The sequence below is a fragment of the Lycorma delicatula genome, chromosome 4 (assembly GCF_047948215.1).
Source record: "Lycorma delicatula isolate Av1 chromosome 4, ASM4794821v1, whole genome shotgun sequence".
Classification (NCBI taxonomy): domain Eukaryota; kingdom Metazoa; phylum Arthropoda; class Insecta; order Hemiptera; family Fulgoridae; genus Lycorma; species Lycorma delicatula.
In genome coordinates this window covers 2,295,036-2,320,351 of record NC_134458.1, presented here as the reverse complement: position 1 = coordinate 2,320,351, position 25,316 = coordinate 2,295,036, and the positions used below count along the sequence as shown (strand labels likewise).

The 25,316-nt window shown below is 29.2% G+C and overlaps 1 protein-coding gene across 4 annotated transcripts in view; it reads right to left on the bottom strand.

Moving 5' to 3' along the window:
- Positions 1 to 4,285: 4,285 nt before the first annotated feature.
- LOC142323044 (glycine dehydrogenase (decarboxylating), mitochondrial-like) overlaps positions 4,286 to 25,316 on the bottom strand; it is a 43,435-nt gene continuing 22,404 nt past the window's right edge. For all 4 annotated transcript variants that reach the window (XM_075362137.1, XM_075362136.1, XM_075362138.1 and 1 more), the window contains 9 exons: positions 22,096 to 22,280; positions 18,838 to 19,039; positions 16,139 to 16,255; positions 14,608 to 14,753; positions 14,293 to 14,434; positions 12,403 to 12,613; positions 10,601 to 10,708; positions 7,218 to 7,363; positions 4,286 to 4,681 (listed from right to left, as the gene is read on the bottom strand). In XM_075362137.1, coding sequence (XP_075218252.1) covers positions 4,571 to 4,681; positions 7,218 to 7,363; positions 10,601 to 10,708; positions 12,403 to 12,613; positions 14,293 to 14,434; positions 14,608 to 14,753; positions 16,139 to 16,255; positions 18,838 to 19,039; positions 22,096 to 22,280 — 1,368 coding nt within the window. In that variant the 3' untranslated portion in view covers positions 4,286 to 4,570. The remainder of the gene's footprint in view (positions 4,682 to 7,217; positions 7,364 to 10,600; positions 10,709 to 12,402; positions 12,614 to 14,292; positions 14,435 to 14,607; positions 14,754 to 16,138; positions 16,256 to 18,837; positions 19,040 to 22,095; positions 22,281 to 25,316) is intronic.

Sequence of the window (25,316 nt, the reverse complement as noted above, 5' to 3'; positions counted from 1 at the left end):
TTTAATTCTGGATAGTATTTATTAAAACGTGCACATATTTTAATACACATTGTTGTGTATGCATTTATTTATGTGTGAAGTCATTTAAATTAAATTTGAATGGTATTTTAATATTAAAAAATAAAAAATGTTTTATTATTTTGTAAACAAAAATTTAATGTTTTATTTCCTATTTTGTTATCGATATATATTAATTTGTTTTTTTATCTTACTTCTGACTAATAAAAAAAAAACAGTTTATTTTTAAAGAAATGCTTCTTTTAAATAAGTTTGATGAAATGTTACAAAAAAGTAAATTTTTCTTTAATAAATTATATACCTTTTACCACCTTTCTTTTTATATTTAAGGGAATAATTTATTTATGCTTTTAATTACAGGCTGATGCCAAATTTAATTGCTATACTTTTTTATGGATGAAAGATGAATTTTGTTGTGTATGAAAAAAGTCAACCCTGACTTGGATTAAAAACAAGAACCTTCCAGAAGAAAGACTTTTTCATGCTCCCATAAAGATCAGCATGATAAAGATCTCATTATTATCAAAATTATCTTCTATAAAGTGAAAAGTTAGGTTTTCAGGTTAATCATATTTAAAATTTGTGACAAAACTTTTTAAAGAGATTGATGGGCTGTGTATTAAGATATCCACGTTCAATTAATTTAGTAACAGAAAGATGTATGGAACATAAAAAGCTGTGAAAAATATATATTTGAATATAAAACAGCGATTAAGGATGTATAAATACGTCAAAGTTAAAAGATTTGCACAGTACAGAAAAAATGGAGAATACCATCAAACCAGTGTGACAGATGACAGAAAAAGTAAATATAATATTAAACTTTTTAAAGCCAGGAAAATTAAAATATAAAAATATGTGGAAACAAAAGTTTATTTTTAAAATCAAATTGAAATGTTATATTTTGTACTATAGCAGTGGGTTACTTACCTAAAACTTCAGATTATTTTCAATGTAAAAATAAATTATGGTAGCATATTAGTTGAAACAATAACTTCTGCAAAATAAAATCTAAGTTCATTACTTTCTGGTGGGTTGTTACTTTAATCAAAGTCTAAATTCTTACAGTACCTTTACTATATTGTTATCAATGTAAAAGTTCATACTGCCATCCTGAAATTACTTCAGCAACAGAAATGCATTCTGAAGTAATAATTCAGACCATCATCTTTGCTAACATACAAATCCCAAATTATTACTTTTGTTATAATTAAGTTTATATAATATATATGCGATGTTATTTTCTTTTAAAAAATTCTTCATACATTTTTAAGAGAGAAAAAATTCAATTTAATAGAACAAACACCTAAAGACAAATTACACAGAAAGTGGTTTAATTTTACAGTAACAGTAATTACTCAAAATACAGACACAATAACAAATGATGTGTTCAACCAAGAAAAAAAATTAAGAAGTGCGATAAAGTTAAAGATAGAATTCTACATTTTAATAGTAATCCTTGAATTTTTTTACTAGCAATAGTTCAGTATTTTATCATAACAGAAATATCTGATGTGGACAACACATGACTTCCTTGTACACAGATTAAATTAAATACATTTACACATTTTTTTTTTTTTTTTTTAAATGAGTACATAAAGTACATAAAATTTTATTTCATAAAAAACTTCTAATATTTTATCTTTTTTTTGTTATTGAATTATTATTCATCATAAAAATAATTTTACAGTGAGAGGTTAACATAATTATTAATAAATCAATGTGTTTAAATTTTTAAAAAAAGTTAAAGAAAAAGGAGATGAAACTGTTTTGAACCGATGTGAACCTAAGATCCAAATATTTCATTAATAAAAATTTTATTTGGTTATAACTCTGAAACCAATGAAAATAAGTACCACTTTTGATATATCATTAAAAAGCTATCAATGAGGGCTTATTACTGCAGTTAAGAAAAAGTCCAAACACCAATTTTATTTTTATTTTGGGCTTTTTTTGACACTTTTGGTTCAGGCAATCAAAAGGAGAGGTGCACAGTTAGATGTTACAACAGTCCTAAATCCAAAATTTCAACATCATACGGCTAATCATTTTTTAATTATATGAGATACATAATACATATGTGCATACAGATGTCATGCCGCAACTAGTCAAAATGGATTCAGGGATGGTCAAAATTGATATTTCTGTTGAAATATGAAAACCAAAATGTTTCATGATCACAATACTTTCTTTACTTCGTACAAGGAAGTAAAACTAATTTAATTTTATTTAAATTACTTCTATTTTATTTATTAATAAAGTCTGTAATTTTCCATCAGCCAAACCTTTCTGGATGTCCTTGATATAGTCATTTTCATACAAATTATGCTGCGCTTCATTAAAAATATTAATTATATTCAAAACTATAACCTAAGCAAGCTAAAATTAACTGTAAAAAAGTGATTGAACAACAAAGGTGGACTAAGGAGGATAAAAATAACTTCCAAAGACCATGTTATTAGTAATTTTAGACTTGTGAAAGGAATGTGTTTTGAAAATAATTTTTTTAATGACAAGCGTAATTTATTAATATTTAAAACTAAGCATAGTATAATTTTAGTATTTTTCCTTTTACATGTCATAAAAATGTTCAAAATATCCATCTTGAGCACTGATGGAGAAATCAACTTGTTTTTATGCCCAGTTCAATTTTTCTTAGTTACCGCAGCACTGACTTCAGCTAGCAGAAATGCTATCTTTTGATATTTTCTTTAAATTCACCAAAGTGTGTATGTTGTTCTTGTTATAGTAACTTTCAAATGAACCAAAAATAGAAATTTGGTGGTGAGAAAAATTTTGAGACCACAGATACCGTATTCCACAAGAAATTACAGTTATAAAAAAATTCATGCAACTCCATAGCCAAATTGGAAGTGTGACACAGAGTATCCATCTTGCTGTAACCAATATTTTTGCTCTTTATTTCAAGCTAAGCTATAAGATTTGTAATTTATGAATAATTTTCTGCATCCCAATCCCATTGGGAAAGACACACCCACTTTGTGGCAATTCCAGTCGCCACACCACCCTCTCCATTTTGAGCCCTGAGGGGCTTTACCGGAGGTCATCTTTAGACCCTCTTACATCTCACAGTCATCAGTCGGGATGCCACCGATGCAAATTGCTCGGCAGACATTTACAACAGTAAAAATTATATCAGCCAACACCTTCGCTTTAGGCTTCTTTCGGACAGCTTCACTCTTTTTCCTACAATATCACCCTCTGAACTGCTAAGTGAGTCCGTGGAAGCGCGAACTCTGTATCTAGTTCCAATTTTAATACCAATGCTTGTGACTAAATGCCTCAACCATCAACTAAGTAATGAGTCATTACAACGCTAAACTCATACCATTCAAAATGTGTTACATGTAATAACAAAATTCAGATTACATCCCATCGCCCATTATAAACATCATACCTGAAGACCGCCCCTTGGCAACACAGTGCCACACCTCATGGCTGCATGGACTACCATGCCCTCAGTAGCACAGTCAAGCCCCGCCAACAGTGGCTCCACCACCCAACTTTAACAACTATTGCTCTAAATTAACCGCATGACATTTACTTCATCACATTCATTCACTCTCGGCAAGACAATACATATGTACCTTTATGTGTTTATTTAGACAAAAGTACAAACATCTTGGACCTACAGTCAAAAAACATGAATGCAAACGTACATTTAAAATGTATGGAAAACTTACTATAACTGAAGAAATTTGTCATACATAACATTTAGTCATCTCAATATCATAAACTTCTAACTTTCAGACTAATACACTTCATTCCACTTAACAGAGATAAATTACATGAATAAAATTTTTAATTAAAGCAAATGACCATTACAGTACACTATTAGACAAACTCCTACACAAATTTTATTATTAAAAACAAAATAAATTACAAAAAAGATAAATTCATTAAAATAATTTATGTTACATCGCATTCAGAACTATAAAACAATATACAAATTATCAAACAATTTTGTTCTCCTGTGGTGTACAAATTTTGACTGCTGAGACTGAAATAAGTTTTACATTTGACAAAACAGATGGAGTATTTCATAATAAGAGCTCATTAAAACATTTCACTCCACCATTGAGTATACTTTCACAAACTGGCTTGTTGAAACAAATCTAAAATGCACAGGAATTCATAATTAAAAAGATCTTAAATAAACAATAAAGGACACAAATTAAATACACTTGTGAATAATCCAAAATATATGTAATAATAAAAGAGGTTTTACAAAAACACAACTTAATAATATCTTACATAATTTTTGAGCATGTAATTAATAAAAAAAATGTTACAAAATTAAGTTCAAACATCATTATTACTACAGCAATCAGCATCGACAGAGGCAGACTCTGTAGAAGCTTTTATCACCAAGAAAATACAACTTAGACTCGGATAAAATTTTTATAATTTTAACCTTAAATAAAGTACACTGAAATTGATTTGAAACATTTTTTAACATTTATGTTGTAAATTTTTCCATCTTGATATTCCATTCTCAAGCACTTATTTCTTTTTGAATAGTATCCCAATATTAAAAACTTGGTAATATTGGAGGGCAAGTGCATACAAGGTGTTTATCTCCATATATATCATCAATACGTCCAACTGTTGGCCAGATTTTATTATCGGGTCGAACAAATTCCTGTACAGAATTTAAAATGAAATATGAATATCAAAATCCAAGAGAAATGTGTCCACACACATACATACATAATTGAATCTAATAACATACTGTACATTCATTGAAAATTACATCTCTAAATGGCCGGCCTTGGCCTCCATGGTGTGAGTGGTAGCATCTCAGCCTTTCATACAGAGGTCCTGGGTTCGAATCCCAGTCAGGCATGGCATTTATCATTTATCAGGGAATTTATCATTTCGTAACTCTTTGATAAGGTAAGAGAATTGTTCCCCCTCTGTTAATGTCTAATGCAGAGAAAACTAATAAATATTCAAGGAGACAGGTTGAAACAGTGAAAAATTAAATAAAAAATCATTATTGTAACTCCTTAAAGAATGACTTAGGTTTTGTACCAAATTAAGAATAATTTAATAACGACTTCAAAAACTGAAATTTGAACAAGTTAAAAAGTCATTTTGGTTTGTAGTATGATTTTTAAAGTTAGCTTTACTTTTTTTTTAAATTAAACCTGTAAACAATGTAGCTATATGAAAAAATAAACGATTTGCAAGAAATATAAAAGTAAGAAACTTCATCTCAATAAAAAAAAAAAAATTTGAAGTGAACACCACATGACTTCCTTGTAAGCCTATTAAATTATATCTACACATTTTTTGCTGCATTTCATTTAAACTTATTTCATTTGAATGTAGATACAATCCTCCAATTCTTTATATAAAGTGGACAGTTACAGAATTGCATTGTGGTGGACACCACACTGATCACATTTTTTTGTGATGTACATATCAGCATTTTATTTCAGTTTATATATTAATTTTGTTACACGCCACTCAAGTAGTTGTGTAGTGTAAGTGAGAACGTGTCAGATCTGTAACCATGGACACATCGGTTGGAATCTTGACTTCATTTACATTTTTTTTTTTTATTTAATTATATTGATTTGCTAATAATAATTATTAGCCTGTGTAAAAATGTTTGAATTAAAATGAAAAGAATGTAAAGTTTTATTTCACTAATAACTTCCAATTTATTTTTAATTTTTTTTTTTTTGTTATTGAATTTTTATTGCAATTTGTTTTTACAGTCAGAGGTTAACAATTATTAATAAATCAATATATTTAAATTAAAAAAAAAAAGTTAAAAAAGAATAAATGTATATGAATTCAGATTTGAACCGATGTGCCTTCCCCTTGTAAGATCCAAATATTTCATTAATTAAATTTTATTTGGCTATAACTGTGGAACCAATAAAATTAAGTACTACTTACAATATATCGTTGAAAAATTCTGAGGGCTTATAATACTGCAGTTAAGAAAGAGTCCAAAATACAAAACATTTGGATTTTTGGCTTTTTTTTACACTTTTGGTTCAGTCGATTGCAATCAAAAGGCCAATTATTTTTGAGTTATCAAGATACATTCATGCTTTTTTACATACAGACGTCTCGCCGAAACTAGTTAAAATGGATTTAGGGATGATCAAAATGGATAATTCTGTTGAAATCTAAAAACCAAAATTTTTTGCGATCACAGTACTTTTCTTACTTCGTCCAAGGAAGTAAAAAGAGGAATGATAATGTAAGTAGACTGCTACCAACAATGAACAGGCATATCTGTTTGTGTTTGTCCATTAGAATTTGTAAAATGCAATGTGCCTATTTTCTGATAATCGAGTTCATTTTTGATAGAGCTATCCAGACTGACAACACTGATATCAAATGTAGAAGCAATATTCACTGTAATTCGACAGTCATTTTAAATAATTGTGTTAACCGTGTCAGTCATTTCCTGTGTTGCCGATGTTTTCAAACAACAAGAGTGAGGTTTATTCTCTATATGTTTCGACAGTCTTAAAAGATTTACTCCATTTATAAATGCTTACATTTGTCAACATTTCCTTCACTATAATATCTTTTAAGTCTTATGTAAATTTCTGACAGCTTCATATTTTCTTTTGTAAGAAATTTTGTAATAATAAACTTTTCCACTTATAACGAAATAACATATAACAGCTAAGTGCTGAACTGTTGGAATAGGTTAATGCTAGTTTCCAGCCATCAGATGTGCTACTACTTCAGCTTTTATTTCTTATATTTCGCACCAGATTCAATTTATAATTTAAATTTTAACACTCCTCATAATTAAATTTGAAATTACTTTGTATTATTGAAAGACATTACAAAAAGAAATTTACGGTGCTCTATTTTCTATGAGAAAGTTGTGTATTTTCCATGAGAAGTTTGATTATATATTTGAAGAATTTTAGTTCATCAAACGGCAGCCAGTTTGTCTGTTGGCTTTGTCATCTAGCGATATTTTCAAACATAAATGTTATTTATTTTCAGTAACTATATAAAAAGGTAGTTGTATTTAAAATTAAATTTTTATTACACCCACATGCATATATATAACACAGCTAGCTAAAATATTAATAAGAATTTCGTTATCTAATCGTACAGTAAGTGTTGTGAATGTTTAATTACAGTAATTTTTAAATTAAAATATTTTTTTTTCCTATGAGTAAGTAAAAATATACCATTGGAAATGCTGCTTGTATCCTGCTATAAGGTCGATTCCATTCATCAGCCGTAACTTGTTCTTGTGTGTGCGGTGATAGTTTTAAAAGATTTAGATTTATATCCATTTGTTTATTTTCTATTGCAGCAATTTCTTCTCTGATACCTATTAAAACAAACATCTTATTTAAACAACTTAGAAAATCCATTAGTGTAAATTGCAAAGTATTACTGTGCTACTACTTTGAACAACTACATTCTCTAGTATTAAATCTGGTACAACTTTACTTAAAAATTTGTGGGAACATATAATATTAAAAAAAAACCACAAAATTATAAATGATAATTGAAATCAACTCCCATGACATGTTTGCTAATAAATGTGAACTGAGGAATGCATACCAATAATGTCAACATGTTATTATTGCAGTTTAAATCAATGTAAGATTAAATTTATTTTTTATAAATTAATGTTAACATTAAATATGATGTGTGTGCAAACGTGTATATATAATTAGATCACAATGCAGGGCAAAAAAGAATGTAAATTTCTACTCATTCATTTAAAAAAAAAAAAAAATTATTTGATTATAGTTGCATGATAGCTTTAATAATAGTAAAAGACAAAATAATAAATATATTTTATTTTTTAAACTATCCACTCAGTTAAGAAACACTTCTGATATATTGAGAAACTGTAAAAGATGAGTTTTTTACTTTTGATAAGCAACAAAATGGTTGCTTAGATGGATGGTTGGATAACCATTTTTATCCTATTAAAAATTTACAGGCTATATTCTGTCGCCAAATGGCTTCAACAATGCATGGTACCTTAAAATCTTGTGGTAGTCCTGAAAAGTGCCATTTGAGGTTTTTGGAATGATGGCCTTGATAGGGGTCTTTTGTGAGAGAGCCTGAGAAAAAGCTGGTCTCCAGCAATTTCGGCTCAAATGTAGTCGGAGAATTGCAGCTTGCCCGAGCTCTTCCCTCAGCGGCAGTGGTGGTCCCCCGGCCTCCCACAGCCTCAAAGTGTCAGTCATCTTGCACTGAGGCGGTTCTCCCAGAGCAATCCCATGCTGGGCCCGACAGCCAGCAAACTTCTTTCTTCTTCTTCTCCAGGCGGTGGTTGATGATGAATTGAAAATTCGCTCTTTTATAGGTGCCTGCGAGTGATGGGACTGCTGTGGTGGGAGAGTTGCACAGTCGGCTACTTGGTGAAGAATGAGTGGCACTTGTGCAGGCACGTAGGTATACTGTACTCCCACTGATATCTGAATACCTAGCATTGCAGTCACTGTTTTGAAGTTTGGCAACAGTACATTAACAACAGATTGAACAGCCTGTAATTTGTAAGCTAGAGTTTGAATGATTATTATATTATGAATGAAAGGCAGCTTCAGATCAATAAATGGCCCTCATTTTCACAAATAAAGGGTCTGATTAAGTAGTATCCCATCAAAAAATATGTAATTTTTGTTTATTTTTAAATTAGAAACAATTAATACATAAAAATATTAAGTGTATATGAGATAATAATAAAGTAAAAAAATCAATGGAAATTAAAATAAAATTTAGAAGGCATCAATTGAATTTAAAAAAAATAATTAATGAGTTATTAATGAAAGCATATTTTGATTTCTGTTTCTTGAAGTACTGTGCTGCATAGAGGAAAATGTTTGGTTTGGGTGATATGGATATTGTTATTTTTGTTAGAAATAATAAGACTTCTTTATTTAGCAAAGATAGTATTAACATAAATATATCAAAATTAATATTTTTATTTATTAATTATCGGTCCTTATGTTTATATACATATGGGTACCAGCAAGCAATCTGATAGTCATGTATTTTCTGTAATTTTGTTCTTACACTAGAAACCCAAGATAATCATTATGGTTTCAATTTGTTGGGCTGAAAATCAATTTCATTATTTTATGAGATATAATTTTCAACAAAACACATAAAAATTTTATTCATCAGGCAACAGTAATTCAACTATTACCAAGTGATCAGATAGATTTTATGAGAAATAGAAGACTGGGCAAATTGAACTGAAGGGTATTTTAGGTCTAATTAATTTGGCTTTTCATGTAACTTCAACATAAACACAATCCACAGGCGCAAAAGCTTTGCTACTCTACTGAGCCCAAGTAGAGAAATAGCTGGCCTCCAGGCTACTAGAAGGCACCACAAGAAACTTGAAACAGAAACAGCTACTAGAAGGAACCAACGTAGTGACCAGTGTTTAACATTCATCCAAGGAAGAAGAGAAGGAATAAAGAACAATTGAAAAAGAAAGATAGAGAGGCTTTCTTAAATTAAGGGTATTAAACCAAAATATCATAAAGTGAAACGGATTCTTATAATACAAGGGACAATCAGAAAGTAAGTTACAACCCCCTCTATGAAACAAATACATATTTATAAAACTTTTCTTTTTTTTTTGAACAAAAAACTACATATTTTTATCTATTTTTTGGCATAATCACCAAAACCACACTTCTCATTTGAATTTTTGCAGTAACTCTACGTTACATAAGCTGAATGAGAAGTAATATTGTCATGAAGAAAACCTACCCCATCGCTCAATCTTCCGGTCTTTGATCTTTAATGGCTTTACACAATCTTTTTAGTCTCATAGTAAGATCAGCATTCATTGTTCCTCGAGACATAAATTTACTGTAAACAACTCCCTCAGAATCGAATGTTGATGTTTGTGGTTGTCGGTCTAACAGATGTGGCACCCATCATGCACACATCTTATGGTAACCAAGCTAAATAATTGCAAACACAGGACCGTAACTGATGTTAAGTTCACTTATAATCTCTCTAATTTTAATGCACCGGTTACTCAAAATCATTGCATTCACATGTTACCCATCGTGCTTACAGTTGAAGGACGCCCAGCACACAGTTCGTCACTCACATTTATTCTTACATTTCTGAACATTTGGCACCATTTTGTGATCATGGGGTGTGACAGTGCATTCTCTTCGTATACCTCGACAATTTGGCAATGAATTTCACAACTGTAATTTTTTGCCCACAAAAATCATACTACTGGACGAAACCTCTAGAGGACACGCCATATTGACAATGATACTACACACATACCGAATGTCATACAGAATTGCTGCTAGGGGAGTGTAAAGACAACAACATAACCAGTGCTGCCACCGTAAGACATTAATATACCCCTTTAATTCAAGAATAGCAAGGGTGTAACTTATTTTTTGATCCACTTCTCTTATACCATACTTAAGTAATATAATTACTATCCAGGTTTCACGCTTAAAACTTGTACTATTAAGGAAGGTTTAATTTTGTAAATCAAATTTTATATCAGATATTCAAATATTTCTTATATGAAAAAAAAATTATTTATCAGAAATGCTGTATTTACCGATGAGTGCGCAACAGAATCTGTCCAATTCTTCTTTGTCTTCAGATTCAGTCGGTTCAATCATAAGAGTACCAGGAACTGTCCATGACATAGTCGGTGCATGAAATCCTAAAAATAAAAACCATTAAATGTTAATTTTAATAATTATTTAAGATGTTTAAGAATGTAAACCTACAATAATTTATATAATCTATTAAACATGGCCTGTTGGTATGATTATACAATAATAATAATAATTTATAAAAACCTCTTACCTACAACTTTCCTTTAAAAGTTGTTGATAAGTGGTTTTTATAAATTATTATTATTTAATAGTTTATATCAAGAAAAATGCAGAAACAACACAGGAACAATGGAAAAAGCTTATAAAATAGTGTGTAAGGTTTGGACAATAGATGTTTTGAAGCCATTACCCTTGAATGAACAAGGGATACGATTCAGCTGCAGTTACATCAGAATAAGCCCTAGGCCTGACATTATAGATACTACTGAAGGCCAGCTACAGAGAGTGTGCAATAACATTCAATGAATATGTGCGGTAACATTTGAGCATATGAGCGAAATTGTAACAGTAATCTGTTTTGCAATCGATTACAAGAAGCTGTTCACCAAGTACAGAAGACATTATTTGTTTATAAAAATAAGTCACTTTCTTATGTAAATAGTAAAAGTAAAATATCTTTGTATAAAGTTTATTGGAGTCTGTAACTGTAATCTCGCTGCAACCTCACTTTTTAGTTTTGTATGCATTTTTATTAATTATTGTAAATTTCATAGATAATCAGAATTATTGTTTGTGAAATATAATTTATCTATTTTGTAAGTAGTAAGATACTTAAGAGTAAATAAATTGCATTTGTAAGAATTTTAATATGTGTAATCCTCTAATATCTTTATCAAACTGGTAGCATGCAACAGCATGATATATATTTTTTTCATTTGTAAATAGCTTACAACTCATAAATTTCATTAACAGAATATGTTCTTTTGAAAAAAATATTTAAAAATTATTTTCATATAAAGCAAATTATTCCCATACTGTAATAAAAAATAATGGAACTGTTGAAATCAAACATAAATCAGTATTGTTGCTTCAAATGAATATTTTCAATTCATTAAATATAACAATAATTTTCACTAAATCATTAGTTCTTCAGAATTTTTATTCCTGCCTTTTTAAATATTTGCAAACAAAAACTATATTACACGATTTGTATTTCCTAAACTTATAATACAATTTAAGCCAGATCGATCGTAGCGGATGATAGAAAAGCCTTACACCAACACAGCCTGTCCTTAAAAATGTAGGTAAAAATTTTTTGATCATTGTGATTAAGAGAATATGCAATAGCCCTATTATAATAATAAAATATAAAAACAGTACTTTCTAGACATAGAAATACAAAAAGATTAGCAATCATTATAAAATAAGAAGATAAAAATGAAAAAAGTGACTGGCTTTTCAAAATAAAAAGCAAACTTCCTTGATTCACTCATACCAGATTTAAATCTAAAAGCCTGTATAGTTTCAGTTGTACTAATACTTATTTCATTATTATTGAATTTTGACAATACAAAAGAAAAAACTATAAAAATATGTTTTCTTCAGTAGCTCTCTATGTCATGAAGAGCATATTCTTGTATCATCATTTTTTTGTTTCACCTAACAGTTAAGTGCTATAATGTAATATGTTTTATTTTATGCTATTTTAAATGTTCTAAAAAGTGTTCGATACAAATGAGTTGTAATGCTGCAGACCATTTATAATACAGAAAAAAAATATATTTCATTCATGCCTTACCATAATCCATAAGTCGTTTAGCAATATCCACAGCCTCAATGTTGGCAGTTTTTTTGAATTCTCTAACATCAATAATGAATTCATGTGCTACTAAACCACTTTTAGGACTGCGATAAACAGTTTTGTAATATTCTTTTAACTGATTACTCATATAATTTGCATTTAAAATTGCAACTTGTGTTGCTTTACGAAGACCTTTTGCACCCATCATCTGAAAAAAGTAGTGAAAAATAATATAAAAGTATAAATCAATATAAATTAATGAAAAAATAATACAATAACATAACAGAACTCATGAAATGAAGGTATTATTTCAATAATTACAGCATCTTCAGTCTTGATTTAAATAATTATCATCATCATTATTATTACCACTATGCTGATCTCCATGAAAGTCCTGCATTCATCACCATAGAGGCCCTGCATTCTAATCCTAGTCAGGCCTGACATTTTTCATATGCTACAAAATTCATCTTTCATTAGTATTGTAACTGTAATTATAATTAGGCTGTTTGCTAAAATAAATAAATTTTAGGTGTCATAAATGAAATGGGTACAGGCAAAACTTGACATGAGTTTCAAGTTTCTCCCAAAAATGTCACTCTCCAAAAAAAAAATACCATACATAGCTTACTACTAAGGAAAGTGAGGAATGAAGTGATTTTCCACTTCCTTCTCTTCAAGCCAAATAAATAAGGCATATCGATACACTAAGCCCATCAAACTGCTACCGATATTCAACCCTACAAATGACTCCTTCACTCTGTTTACCACATGAACTTGGTGTACAGTTATCATTATTTTCAGAGAAAACAACTCTTATGGGTGCCTTTATACCTCTAGTGCTTTACATATGTCTCCACCATAAAAAAGACAGGAATTGTTACTGTCTCTCTTTCAACTCTGAACAGGGAATTATTATTATTACTATGAATGAAGTAAAAACAAAAGACATGTTTTTTTTTTAATTTAAAAATTTGTCTGATTTTTTTCCATTTAATAATTAATATATTACAATCAGGTACAAAGAGCTTCAAGTTTATTATTTTCTTTGAATTGGAAAATATAATTAACAAAAGGAATATTCCATTTGAAAACGTCTTTAAATTCGTAAATGAAACTTCAAAGAAATTACATATTGTATTTTTCAAATACTTATATTGAAAAGATACATTCATACACAGCCGTAATAGCAAAATAGTTCAAAGTAAAAATATGAATAGAGATTAAAGCGCATAAGGTAAATTATGTATGTAGGTAGATAGATATAAAGCATCTTGAGTAGGATACAAATTGCCTCTGAACTGAAGAAAATTATCTGCTTATTTTAAATGTGGTTAGCTGTATTTTCTTTTTAATATATAGATCATATATAAATGATGAGGTTTCATACTCCTGACAACAATTATAATTTTGTGATGTACATTTTTTGGAGAGTAACAGATTTAGATTTTGTTATCAATGTTTGCATGTTTTCTATATTTGAAAATTTGTCTATTTTCCCTAATGTGATCAGCATAATTAGATTTTTTTAATTATATTATTTATAAAATTTTAATTGTTTTTGAAAATATTGGGCTTTTTTAATTCCCATTTCTCATTTCTGTATAGAATTTTTTTCTTTCCACATTGTAAAAGCAGGTGTTTACCTATATAAGTATTAAAATTAGATTTATTATTAATTTTACTTTTTTAATGTTTTGTTTTAAAGCAATCATATATAATTAGTTAATCTTTTTGAAAAATTTATGTTGTGTTGGTTTTAATTTAAATGAATATAAAAGTAATATTTTTATATTACTTTAAAGTTAATTTATTTATTTTATTAAATTCTTTATATATATATATATATATATATATATATATTTAACAGTATGAATAATTGATTACCTTAATGTAAGCCCATGATATTGGTAAAATTGCAGATGAGCCGAAAGGTGCAGCACTTACTGCACCAAAACTTTGTGATTTCTCTTCCCCAGTTAAATCAATAACAGGATGATTGGGTAGAAATGGGGCTAAATGAGCTTTACTAAAAAAAAAAAAAAAATTGCATAAAATTATTTAATAAATCTGTGTAATGCATGGACTATTACTGCACTACATGCATTGGTATGAGTATGTATTCTACAGTGAATTAAATTTTAGTTACTAACCCACTATTACAATCATATTTGTTAGTAAATTACAATTTCAATCACTTACACTGCAATAGGTCCCATACCAGGACCTCCTCCACCATGAGGTATACAAAATGTTTTATGCAAATTAAGATGAGATACATCCGATCCATAATCGCCTGGTCTACAAAGACCTACCTGTGCATTCATATTAGCTCCATCTAGATATACCTATAAAACAGATCAGTAAATATATAATTAGACAAATTATTCAATAAAATAGAATCAGGAAGTGGCTAATATCATAATATCTTATAATAAAACCTGCATTTAACAGCATGTGAAAATACTTTCCTAATATATTACTGCAAAAGAAAAAGGTTGTTTATAAAGAAATATATCTTAAAAACCACTCGGTGGAATAAATTAAGTTTTATATTATATTAAACCTTGTTCTTTTTTGTATTATTATTGAGAGTTTCAATTATTTGAATAAAACTTGTACAAATTAAACATAAAATGTACCAATTTTTTGGCTATTTTTCCAGGTAAAGTGATTTCAAATTTCATTAAGAGGTTATGCAACAAATTATTGTTTAAGCATATTTAAGAACAAAGTTTTTATTTATCTTCTGTTTAAGTGTTAACATTTTTTTCTAGTAAACAATTTCAATGTGCCATTACAAAAACTACTATTTTAGTACTTCTTAATAAATTTACTTTGTAAAATGTTTAGATTAATTTTTAAACTGAATTATCTATTTTAACATGACTGTGTATATAACTACTTCCATAATTTCAGTTAACAATGGGGTGAATAAAAGGTGTGAAAGAAAGAAAAATTAAAATAAAACTGCTGATAATCTTGGCCATCTGGCAGAGAATAACAAACATTATTGTTTCATAGTACTGCTCAGCAAAACAACTGTACCGTTAAATATAAGGTCTACACCTAGAATATGACTGTACTATAAACAGAATTATTTATGGTAAACTGAACTACCAGTATATTTGCAAATTATTATTTTATTATATGTAAGTGGGTTTCCTTAAACCATCCTTTTCCTTATCCTTTTCATTAATGGTCCATTAGGTGAAGGTCTGAGCTCCTAGTTAAGATGCTGTAACCTTTGGACCAACTATGTAGATGTACTGGAACTATGACTCTGTTTCCTATCTGATAGCCAAAATTTAGCCCAATGGTTATAGTATTATTGAGTAAAGCTCAGCCTTCTAAGAATTGTGTCCTAACCGCTTCAATATGGATTTGTTAATTGTAGTACCATCTGCAGCATTAAATGGCAATAAGTTTCACATAATAGCCCTAAAAAAAAATCATTTGGAGAAAAATCAATATATTTTTTTAAAAAATAAGCATTTTTAATCTGTTTAAAACACATAAAAACAAAAATATTGTTTCTTCATGCTGACCGACAAAAACCAGTTATCCATTTAATAAAAACTTTATTACTATGCATAAATAGATGTATTTGTTTTATGTGTTCACAATTAATGTCCTTTATACATATCTTTAATTTTCTATACATCTAATTCTCAACTCGATAAAGTTTGTAAACGGTAAGTCTTTTAATTAAATGATATATATAAAACCTAACCTGTCCTCCGAAATTATGAACCATTTCACAAATTTCAGCTACATTATCTTCAAACACACCAAATGTAGATGGATATGTGATCATAATACAGGAAACTCGTTTGTTAAATTTTTCCAGCTGTAAATGAAAAGAAAAATTGTAAAATAATTAGATTATTCAAAATTAAAAAAATATTATTGTTAATAGAGTTCTAGAAAATCAATTAGTTTTATCAAAAAATGTTGTTTAGGAAATATATTTACACATTCATATTTGTGTATACGTACAATACTCATATTAATCTTTGCATAACTGTAACAAATAAATATTTAAAATACCTTCCATTTAAATTATATAAATACTACGTTAGATTATATTGTTTGTCATCACCTAGACAAAATATTGAAGTAGAATAAAAAAAAAAATTCAAGTATTTTCTTTAATATAAAGAATTATTCTTTTATATATAAAGGCTGTCAAGAAAGTTTACTGTAATGATGTGGAATTTTTACTTGAAGCTTTTGAACATATGCGCCATTCTGATCAATGACGTCTTTTTACAGACTCCTCAAAGCCTAGTTTGAAAACAGTCCTTCTTCATGTTCGAAATAATATCCTCTCAATTTCTTTAGCTCATATGAAGAAGTCATAAGAAAATATGAAACTTGTGTCGGTAATGATTCAGTATTAGAAACATTTGTGGAGACCTGAAAGTGATAGCGGTGTTCCTTGGGCATCCTAAATTCTGCTGCTTCTAGATTTTATAAACAGATGAAAAGAAATTGATTCCTTAAATTCATTACCTTAGTTCTGAATTTCATGAAATAGGTGTTTCTGTTGCAAGAAAATATCCATTCTTAAATTAGCTGAGATTTTTTAAAAAGAAAAGAGTTATGAAATACATCATTTCATCATCCAAATCACCCAGTGATGTTATTTTAAAAATGTTATCTCCACATTTATAAATTGCATTAAAGGAGAAGCAATCCAAAAATGTGATAATATTCATCAAACTGTGATGAGTGAATCAAACGTAATTCAAAAAAGAGTGCTTTCTTTAAGATTTTTTGAGTACAGTGAAATCTCCAAAGAGATTACATTGCTAGAAAATATGTCTTGTGTTTGGACACATTCACAGTTCAGCGGGCTTGTAAAAAACCATTTTATTAGTGTACTAATTAATGATGAAACTAATGAACTCATTTACGACACATTTATCATCATTACACTACATTCTAAAAAGAAATTATATGACAAATTAGCTTACAAATGAGACAATATATCTACAATTTATGCATAATATGAAACAGTACAGCAGACCAAAGCAGCAAACAACAGTAAGTGTTAAAATTTTTTTATATGATGTTTGCTTAAAATTCAAGAAACAATGGGCCAAGCTAAATGATCCTTTTATCAATGGTATTATTGATTTAAGGATCATTCTAAGCATAAATTTATCCAGGTAACTCTAGAACTGGGGAATGAGCAAATCATAAATAGTGAGCATGTCATTTTAATGACACTTTCATATAGTAGAATTTTGAGAAGCTGACTAAATAGCATTATGTAACAACATAGCCATAATTAGCAAGTAAAATCTTCAAAAAAGAGACTAAATTTTATTTCGGTATCTCGTTTATTCAAATCAAGTAACCTTTTCTCAAGATATCAGCAACATAATAAAAAATGATATTGTACCACAATTTTCATAGGTAGGTGAATGAATAATTCATTGAAGTGAGTGCTATCTACATACTGTAAGTATAATTAAAGTTATGTCTACTAATAATTTTTCTAAGGTGTATTTTATTCGATATTATCTTTACATTCCACATAAAACTAAAAGAAATAAGGCTTTTGCTGTAATGGCTTAATTTATTTTGATTTATGCCCATTACCTCAATTTTTGTCAGTTATATTATTTATACAAGTGCCACATGAATGGCATTACTTGTATTAACAAATTCAATAATATTCATTATTTGACATATAAGCTAATGAATATTGAAGGCTTTGTTAATGTATTTGCATTCTTAACAATGTACATGGTTGAAATCCTCTGTTTCACAATATCTTCTATTTCTTCATTTAAAATATTTACCAACACAGGCTATTCATTAAAAAAAAAAAAAATAGAATTTCTACCATTTACTCACTCAAGATGTACTAAATAGGATGTTCTAAATAGGATAAAAAGTAAACCTGTACTCTTTTAAATTTTAAATGAGGATTTCTTCCCTATGTTGCAGGAGGTATTTTTGTTATTTACATGCTGTGTATATGTTTAAGTAACCATTTTTTGGGGACAAGGAATTAAAAGATTAAAAATAAACAATTTCCACACAAATATTTTTTTTTAGAATTTTAGCTGCAGGTTTTTTCTACTTAATAAATCTGTTATCCAGAGGGAAACCAGGAAGTCTCATTTTGTAATAGAAGTACCACAGACAAAAAACAGTTTCTCAAAAGAACAGACAAAAGGAGAGAAGATTTCAGGAATAACATAGAAGGGGATGAGTATTCTTCTCTCCTAGCCAACACACACACAAGAACTGTTTTTATGTTCATAGGGGGCTAAAGTTTATAAAATAAATTTAAAATTATTTCAGTTATGAAATTGATCACCATTAAAAATTAATCTTCTGAAAATAATAGATTAGGAATGAGGGACCTGGCAATGATTTAAAGTAACAATGATATAACATAAATAAAAATATAACCTTTTCTTTTAATTGTTCTATTTCAATACTGCCATCTTTGGAAACAGATATGGGTTCAACAGTCATGCCAGCCATTTGTGCAGACGCAGGATTTGTACCGTGAGCTGAAACTGGTATTAAACAGACATCACGCTGAGTTTCACCAAGTGATGCATGATATGTCTGAATAGCTCTAAGACCAGCATATTCACCCTGGGCACCACTGTAAACAAAAATTATAAAACAAAATATATCTAAATATACTTTGAAAACTAAAATAATTCATTTGACCTTTAAAATTAAAAACAACATCATAGGTGTGGTAAAAATTAAATAAGGCTTTCTTTCTCTGTTTGTGACACAAGGGAAATTTTAAACATTGCCTAATTCATTATAGTACATTAAAAATAGACCAAAAAGAGATTGTACGGAAATAATTAGGAGAAATTGACTTTTCTCTTTTAAAAGTATAGTTTTAATATTTATTAAGAATTTAGAGGTTATTAAGATTCTCTGCAGACTCCTAATCAATATGTAGTTCAAAAAAGTTGAAAGAGTGAGCAGTAAACGGAGGTAAAATGAGATCTTTTTGCAAATATTTCAAAGATTATTGATTTTACAAACAACAAAAAATGTTAATAAAACTTTTCTTAAAAATTAAAAAATTCAGTTTTCTGCTCTTTCATCCAAAATTTTACCTGAACCTACTATTAGAATAGAATTATTCAGATTACTTCAAAAACTTTAATTAAAAATACAGTTTGTGTATTGTCAATGACGATAAAAGATATTTGACAAAGGAAAGTAATAAGAGATATATGTCAAGTCTCATTTGTCAAAGACAATATCATGTTGTAAAGTGCAGGATTGTAATGAAGTTCTCATCTACCATATGAGTACAATATTTAATTTGAAAAGGAAATAAATTAATTTTGATGAAAAATATTCAAAGGTAATTGGAGACCAATAGAATTAAAAGTAATACTTTGAAAAAAAAAGAGTTACACAAATACTGAAGCATTCAATTCACAAAGTTGTCAAATTTTATAAAACTAATAAAATAACAGTTAAAATTATTTCTTAATATTCCTTTTTTCCAATAAACTGTAACACATTTGTCCTGCAAGTAATACTAAAAAGAATTTGAGATTTGACAACTCAAATATAACACTACAACATAAAACTTCTACATTACAGCACTGTCCTAAGCACTAAACACTACATCCAACAGAAAAGCATATTGTATGCTTCTAAAACTCTCAAAACATCTTTGAACATTGGAATCCTTGCTTAAAAATGTTATTTCTGAATATTTTATCCTACTATCAAAAGAGCAATACTGCTCCTTTTATTCAGAGTATTTCTTCATTGCATCTGGTTTAATTTGCAAGGAAATAATCAGATTCAACCCTGAATATAGTTTAGTGTTTGTTTTCTTAAATAAAAATGAACAACACATACATAATAATATTCAATTATTATAAATAATAGTCAATTATTTTTTAGATAAAAATAACTGCTAAATATTCCAAAATTATATTAAAATAAATTAGGATTAAAAAATTTCCCTAAAAAACATTTAGTCCTTTATCTTTTACTTTCCTGTCTAGAAAGTGCTATAGCACAGCTGTAGTTCTAGAAAGTAAAGTACTGTAATCAGTCCAATTTGGGCATATGCAGTTTTCACTGGATCTTAACATTTTGATACCTAAGGAACCTAAAAACCAGATAGAAATTTTTCAGACGTTAATTTTTGTGTGTTTGGTGTTGGCCTCTAAATCACCAAATCACCATTATATCTCCAGTACTACTGGACCGATTTTGACCAAAACTTGGTCAAAATTTCAACTTAAATGGTCAAGAGGTGATGCTGCAGAACAAGATCATCCTCAGTACCTCGAGACTTCACCTAATTAAGGTCATATTTTTCTAACACATTTGTTAACAATTAAAAATAATATTTGAAAAAAAAATTTTTTGCAGCATCACTATTGTAGTCGTCTGCAATGTTGTGATGTCACAGGTGAGTGGTAGAATTAAATAAATGAATAATATTTAAGTGTAAAAAAGTAACTTCATCTGGCCGGGTCTCGGAACTTGATCGCCCGGTTGACTCGGTACCTTGTATTCAGACTTAGGTTACTTTAATTTTTAAATATTCTTTACAAATTCATATTTTGTTATTATCGTTTAAATGTTGGAGCTTTAATGTATTTAATAGGACTTTTAAATTTAAATATCTTCGGCTTCGGTCAGATTCATTCGAATATTTACAGAGCACTCGGCTTCTTTCATACGCACTTGGCTGCTGACAATTCAGTAGTTCCTTATACATCACTCGGCTCCTTTCGAATGCACTCGACTCCTGACAAAGCAGTGGATCCAGCAACATTATTTAAGCAAGTCCATCGTCATTCTTGTGGTCATTATTCATTCTTCAGTCTTCACTCTTGTTCAGTTCCAGGCGCCTACAAATGGCAATCGCATTATTCTTGTATAATTGCATTAAATAGCAGTTCCAGTTCATAATTCAATTACAATAAACATTTAATAATATATAAATAATTCATTTAATATTTCAAGTATATTAAACATTTAATTTATTCATACATAAGTATTTTCAAATATAATATGGAATTTGACAATAACATCAACTTATGACTTTAATTATTTAAAATCAGCACCGAACTTCATCTGTTCGTACAACCGGTGTGTTAAGCCTTTTGGCTACACCAGTCTGCCGACAGTACAAGCAAAATTTGCTCTATGTAAGTTGTGAAATAACATTAGTTTAGTTAGTGTCGACCGTCGCCGCTAGTATCGTCACACCCGCGCAAATTAAATACGTTTTGCGTGCGCACTTTAGTTAGAATCATTGAATTAAATAAATGAAAAAAATATTATATTTAAATAAAATAATAAATATTTTAAATTTTACTGTAAGTGTAAGTCGTGTATCAGAAACCTGTGTTGTCAGATTTTTTTTAGTTTTAAACACTTCAGTAATTATGTTTTTAGATTTGCTTTATTTTAGTAAAATAGATTTTATTTATTAGGTCTATTAGATTAAATTATTAAATTTATTAATTTTTTAATGTAATAATCTATATGAATACATAAGAGTAAGTATAGAGGAAAAATACATATGAATTAATTAACAAATTAATTAATTTGAAATTAAAATAAAAGACTAAAAACAATGATTTGCATATTGAACATTCAAGGCATTCTAATCTGAGAAAACTGGTCTTAATCTTAATTTATACACAGAAATTTTACCTGTTAGGTTGAAAGGATATTTTATCATAGCCAGTTATTTCACAAAGATCCTTTTCTAATTCAGTAAACATAAGCTGATAACCTTGAGCTTGTTCTTTTGGTACAAATGGATGTAAATCAGTAAATTCCTTAAAACTGCAAGGCATCATTTCAGTAGTACTATTCAGTTTCATTGTGCATGAACCCTGTATAAAAGATTAAAAAATGATTTTATTAACATAAATCATGCATTTAAAACACAAGTCGACATCTTTGTTAAATCCATGAATCACATGAAGGGGAGTAATTTTAGAACTGTACCTTTTTTATATTAGACTTAAGTGGACCTGTCCTAAACTCACAGAACATGGAAAGATCAATGATAAAAAGGAGTGATAATAAATAGGAATTTACCCAGGAAGAGATAAAAAGAAAATAAAACACTAAAAAATTGGTACCCAAAAGCTTAGGAAAGTACAACAGATGCCCATTCCACCCATAATCCCTCTGGAGATCAAAGACTTTTCCTAGGAGGAGAGTAGCATATTACTACTATTTAACAATTTTATTAAATCAAGTTCAAATATACACTCAACAAAATTACTTTTCCATCCCATCCATACTGAAAACCATTTCTTATCTCTGAATAATGTGACATGGAACTATTCCAGCAGAGCATGGAAAATTGCTGTCAGGATTTGAAATTATTCTATCAGACCTATGCTTCAGTCAAAGAAGTCTTTCATTTGTTCATTCAGGTAGTACAGTAATCTTCTTCAGCATCCTTTTAAGATTTAATCACACTCTACCATATTGTTTCTGCATTCAGAATTGTCTGCTCTTAGTTAATTAATGCTGTCCAGACATTGTTTATGGTATAGGATAAGTTGACAAAAAAGATAGCTGGACATCAATATCTAACGATAGTCCTGGAAGCAAATAAAAAAGAAAAAAAGATAGACATAGAGACTAATACTGGATCTACGGAGATGGCTGGACCACAAAGCATGGAAAACTGGGGGTACTATTTAACTCAGTTCCTGATCGGTCAGTTACTTTAAAGCATACTTGTTTACATAAGCATTGAATCCCTCAGCCAAGTGTAATTATTGCAGAAGAGAGGATATCGCAGAACACATGGTTTTCAAGTGTCCAGTTCTTGCAGCACAGTAAAGCATGCCCGAGAGAACTTGGCATCATGATAACTATGCTACAGACCAACAGCTTTGATGTCAAAGATGTCGGTCAGAATTATCCACACAAAGATGGCAGAAGAAATACAGGGAGGAATTCACTCTGATTTTCTCTTGGAGCCCACTACTGCCCAAGGAATAGTAATAGGTAAAAAAGAAGAGTTTTATAAAAGGTACCATTATCCATTCATAACCCTACAACCATCAGTTCAAACCCTACAGAACAGTTTCTCCATATAACAACATGAGAGCCTCAATACGATAAGCTTTTCAGAACCATGAGCCTCATTGATCTGATGAATGATATTCATTCAAAGAAAAAAATCACTCTTAGGCCAACAAGGAGAGGTAGAAATGAAATGATTGTAGAATGCAAGTCTTAAATCTCTCATCTTATTCTTTGCTAGTAATTCTGTAATTGGTAATTGAAGTATAGAAGTGCTACCCTGACCAAAAAATAATTTTTTCTGAATTTGTATCAATCTCAAGCACCTACTAACTATTCAAATGTATTTATTCAGTACCAAACAAACGCATGATATATGCAGACACTTGCTGTTTGGATGTTGGATAACCACCTGCTGCAAAACAAAGCACTAAGGTCATCAAGCAAAGGACTTCTGATTATACTTCCCCTCTGTTAATTTAACAAATAATTCAATTTTTTCTACTAATTTACCTTGAACTTAGACAATGATGCATAACAAATAGGGTCAAGTCCATCATAACACCCGTATACTTTGGTGTTTGAATGTCATTTATCTACTTATATTAAGACGTGTTCTCTGTTACAAAAATATAGGTCAAAATGAGGTGTTCCCAGGATTTGAATCTAAGTGATTTGTTTTTCATAATATACTGTTAATCTTCCTAGTATTTTTTAGACTGGATATCTCATTTTTGCACCTTGCCACTAAGATTATGTCACGTATATACATACAGTTATTTGTATAAGATTACATCTATTAGAGGAATTGTCTAAAATTTCTCACTTGATGGTCTCCAACAACTTTGTATAGTAAATAAGAGTATGAAATTGGAGGCTAACCTTAAACCAAAATTCCTTACTACATGTTTTTAATCATACATCAAAATTATTTAGTTCATTGTAAGCTGTAACATTTATCAAATTCCCTAATATATTTGTTTAAAAATTGCCAGGAAGCGTCAAATTGCCAAGATGTTTAAATAGTTTATTTATAGGTAAAATAGTCTTTGTTTCATCTGCTATTACTGTAAAGTTTAGAAAGCTTTCTTTGTTTTCCGTAGCAAAAAAAAAACAAAAACAAAAAACTTGTAGATAAATGTCAGCAAAATTTTTGGGTACACTCTACATAATATTTCTAATAGCCTACAATTTTAGTCGAGATCTAATAAAGAACAGTTCTTAATTCTACCAAGCCCTGCTCAAGAAGTATACCGATTAATTACTGAATGTCTATCACTGAAATTGTCTTTATTAGCTCATCAGTGAATTTTGTTCATCATTAACATCCATTGTTCTTTCTTTAAATGAACTGATCTTCCATGCTTTGTCTACTCGTAATATCTTTACCGTACTGTAATCACTAATTTATTGGTGACAAATCTCAGCTAGAATTAGTCCTTTTATGCGGAGAAAATACAAGGTAAAAGGAAGCTGACAGGTCAATTTGAATATTGTTTTTTGCCCTTTCTAGCACTGTCACTCTAACATTTGTAGTCGATGCGTTATGGAGTACCTCCATTTTAAAAACTACTTTTGGCATTAAGTGATTGCTAAAAGTAGTTTTGAGAATGGCGATACTTTGATATTTGCCAAATACGAACAGGTAGAATAACAATGCTAGGAAAAGCAGAAAATAACAGCCAAATCAATTATGATAATCTAGAGGAAATACAAAATATTGTGAAAACCTAACAGTTCATTTAGCAGGGCTAGAATGAAATATAATAAAAGTAATTGATATTGAATAATGAAAAGAAAAGTAATGCAGAGGTTGCCAAATCAGTTTAAGAGAAGTATAGTAGAGAAGAGAAAAAGGATGGAGTAAAAATGAGACTGTAAGC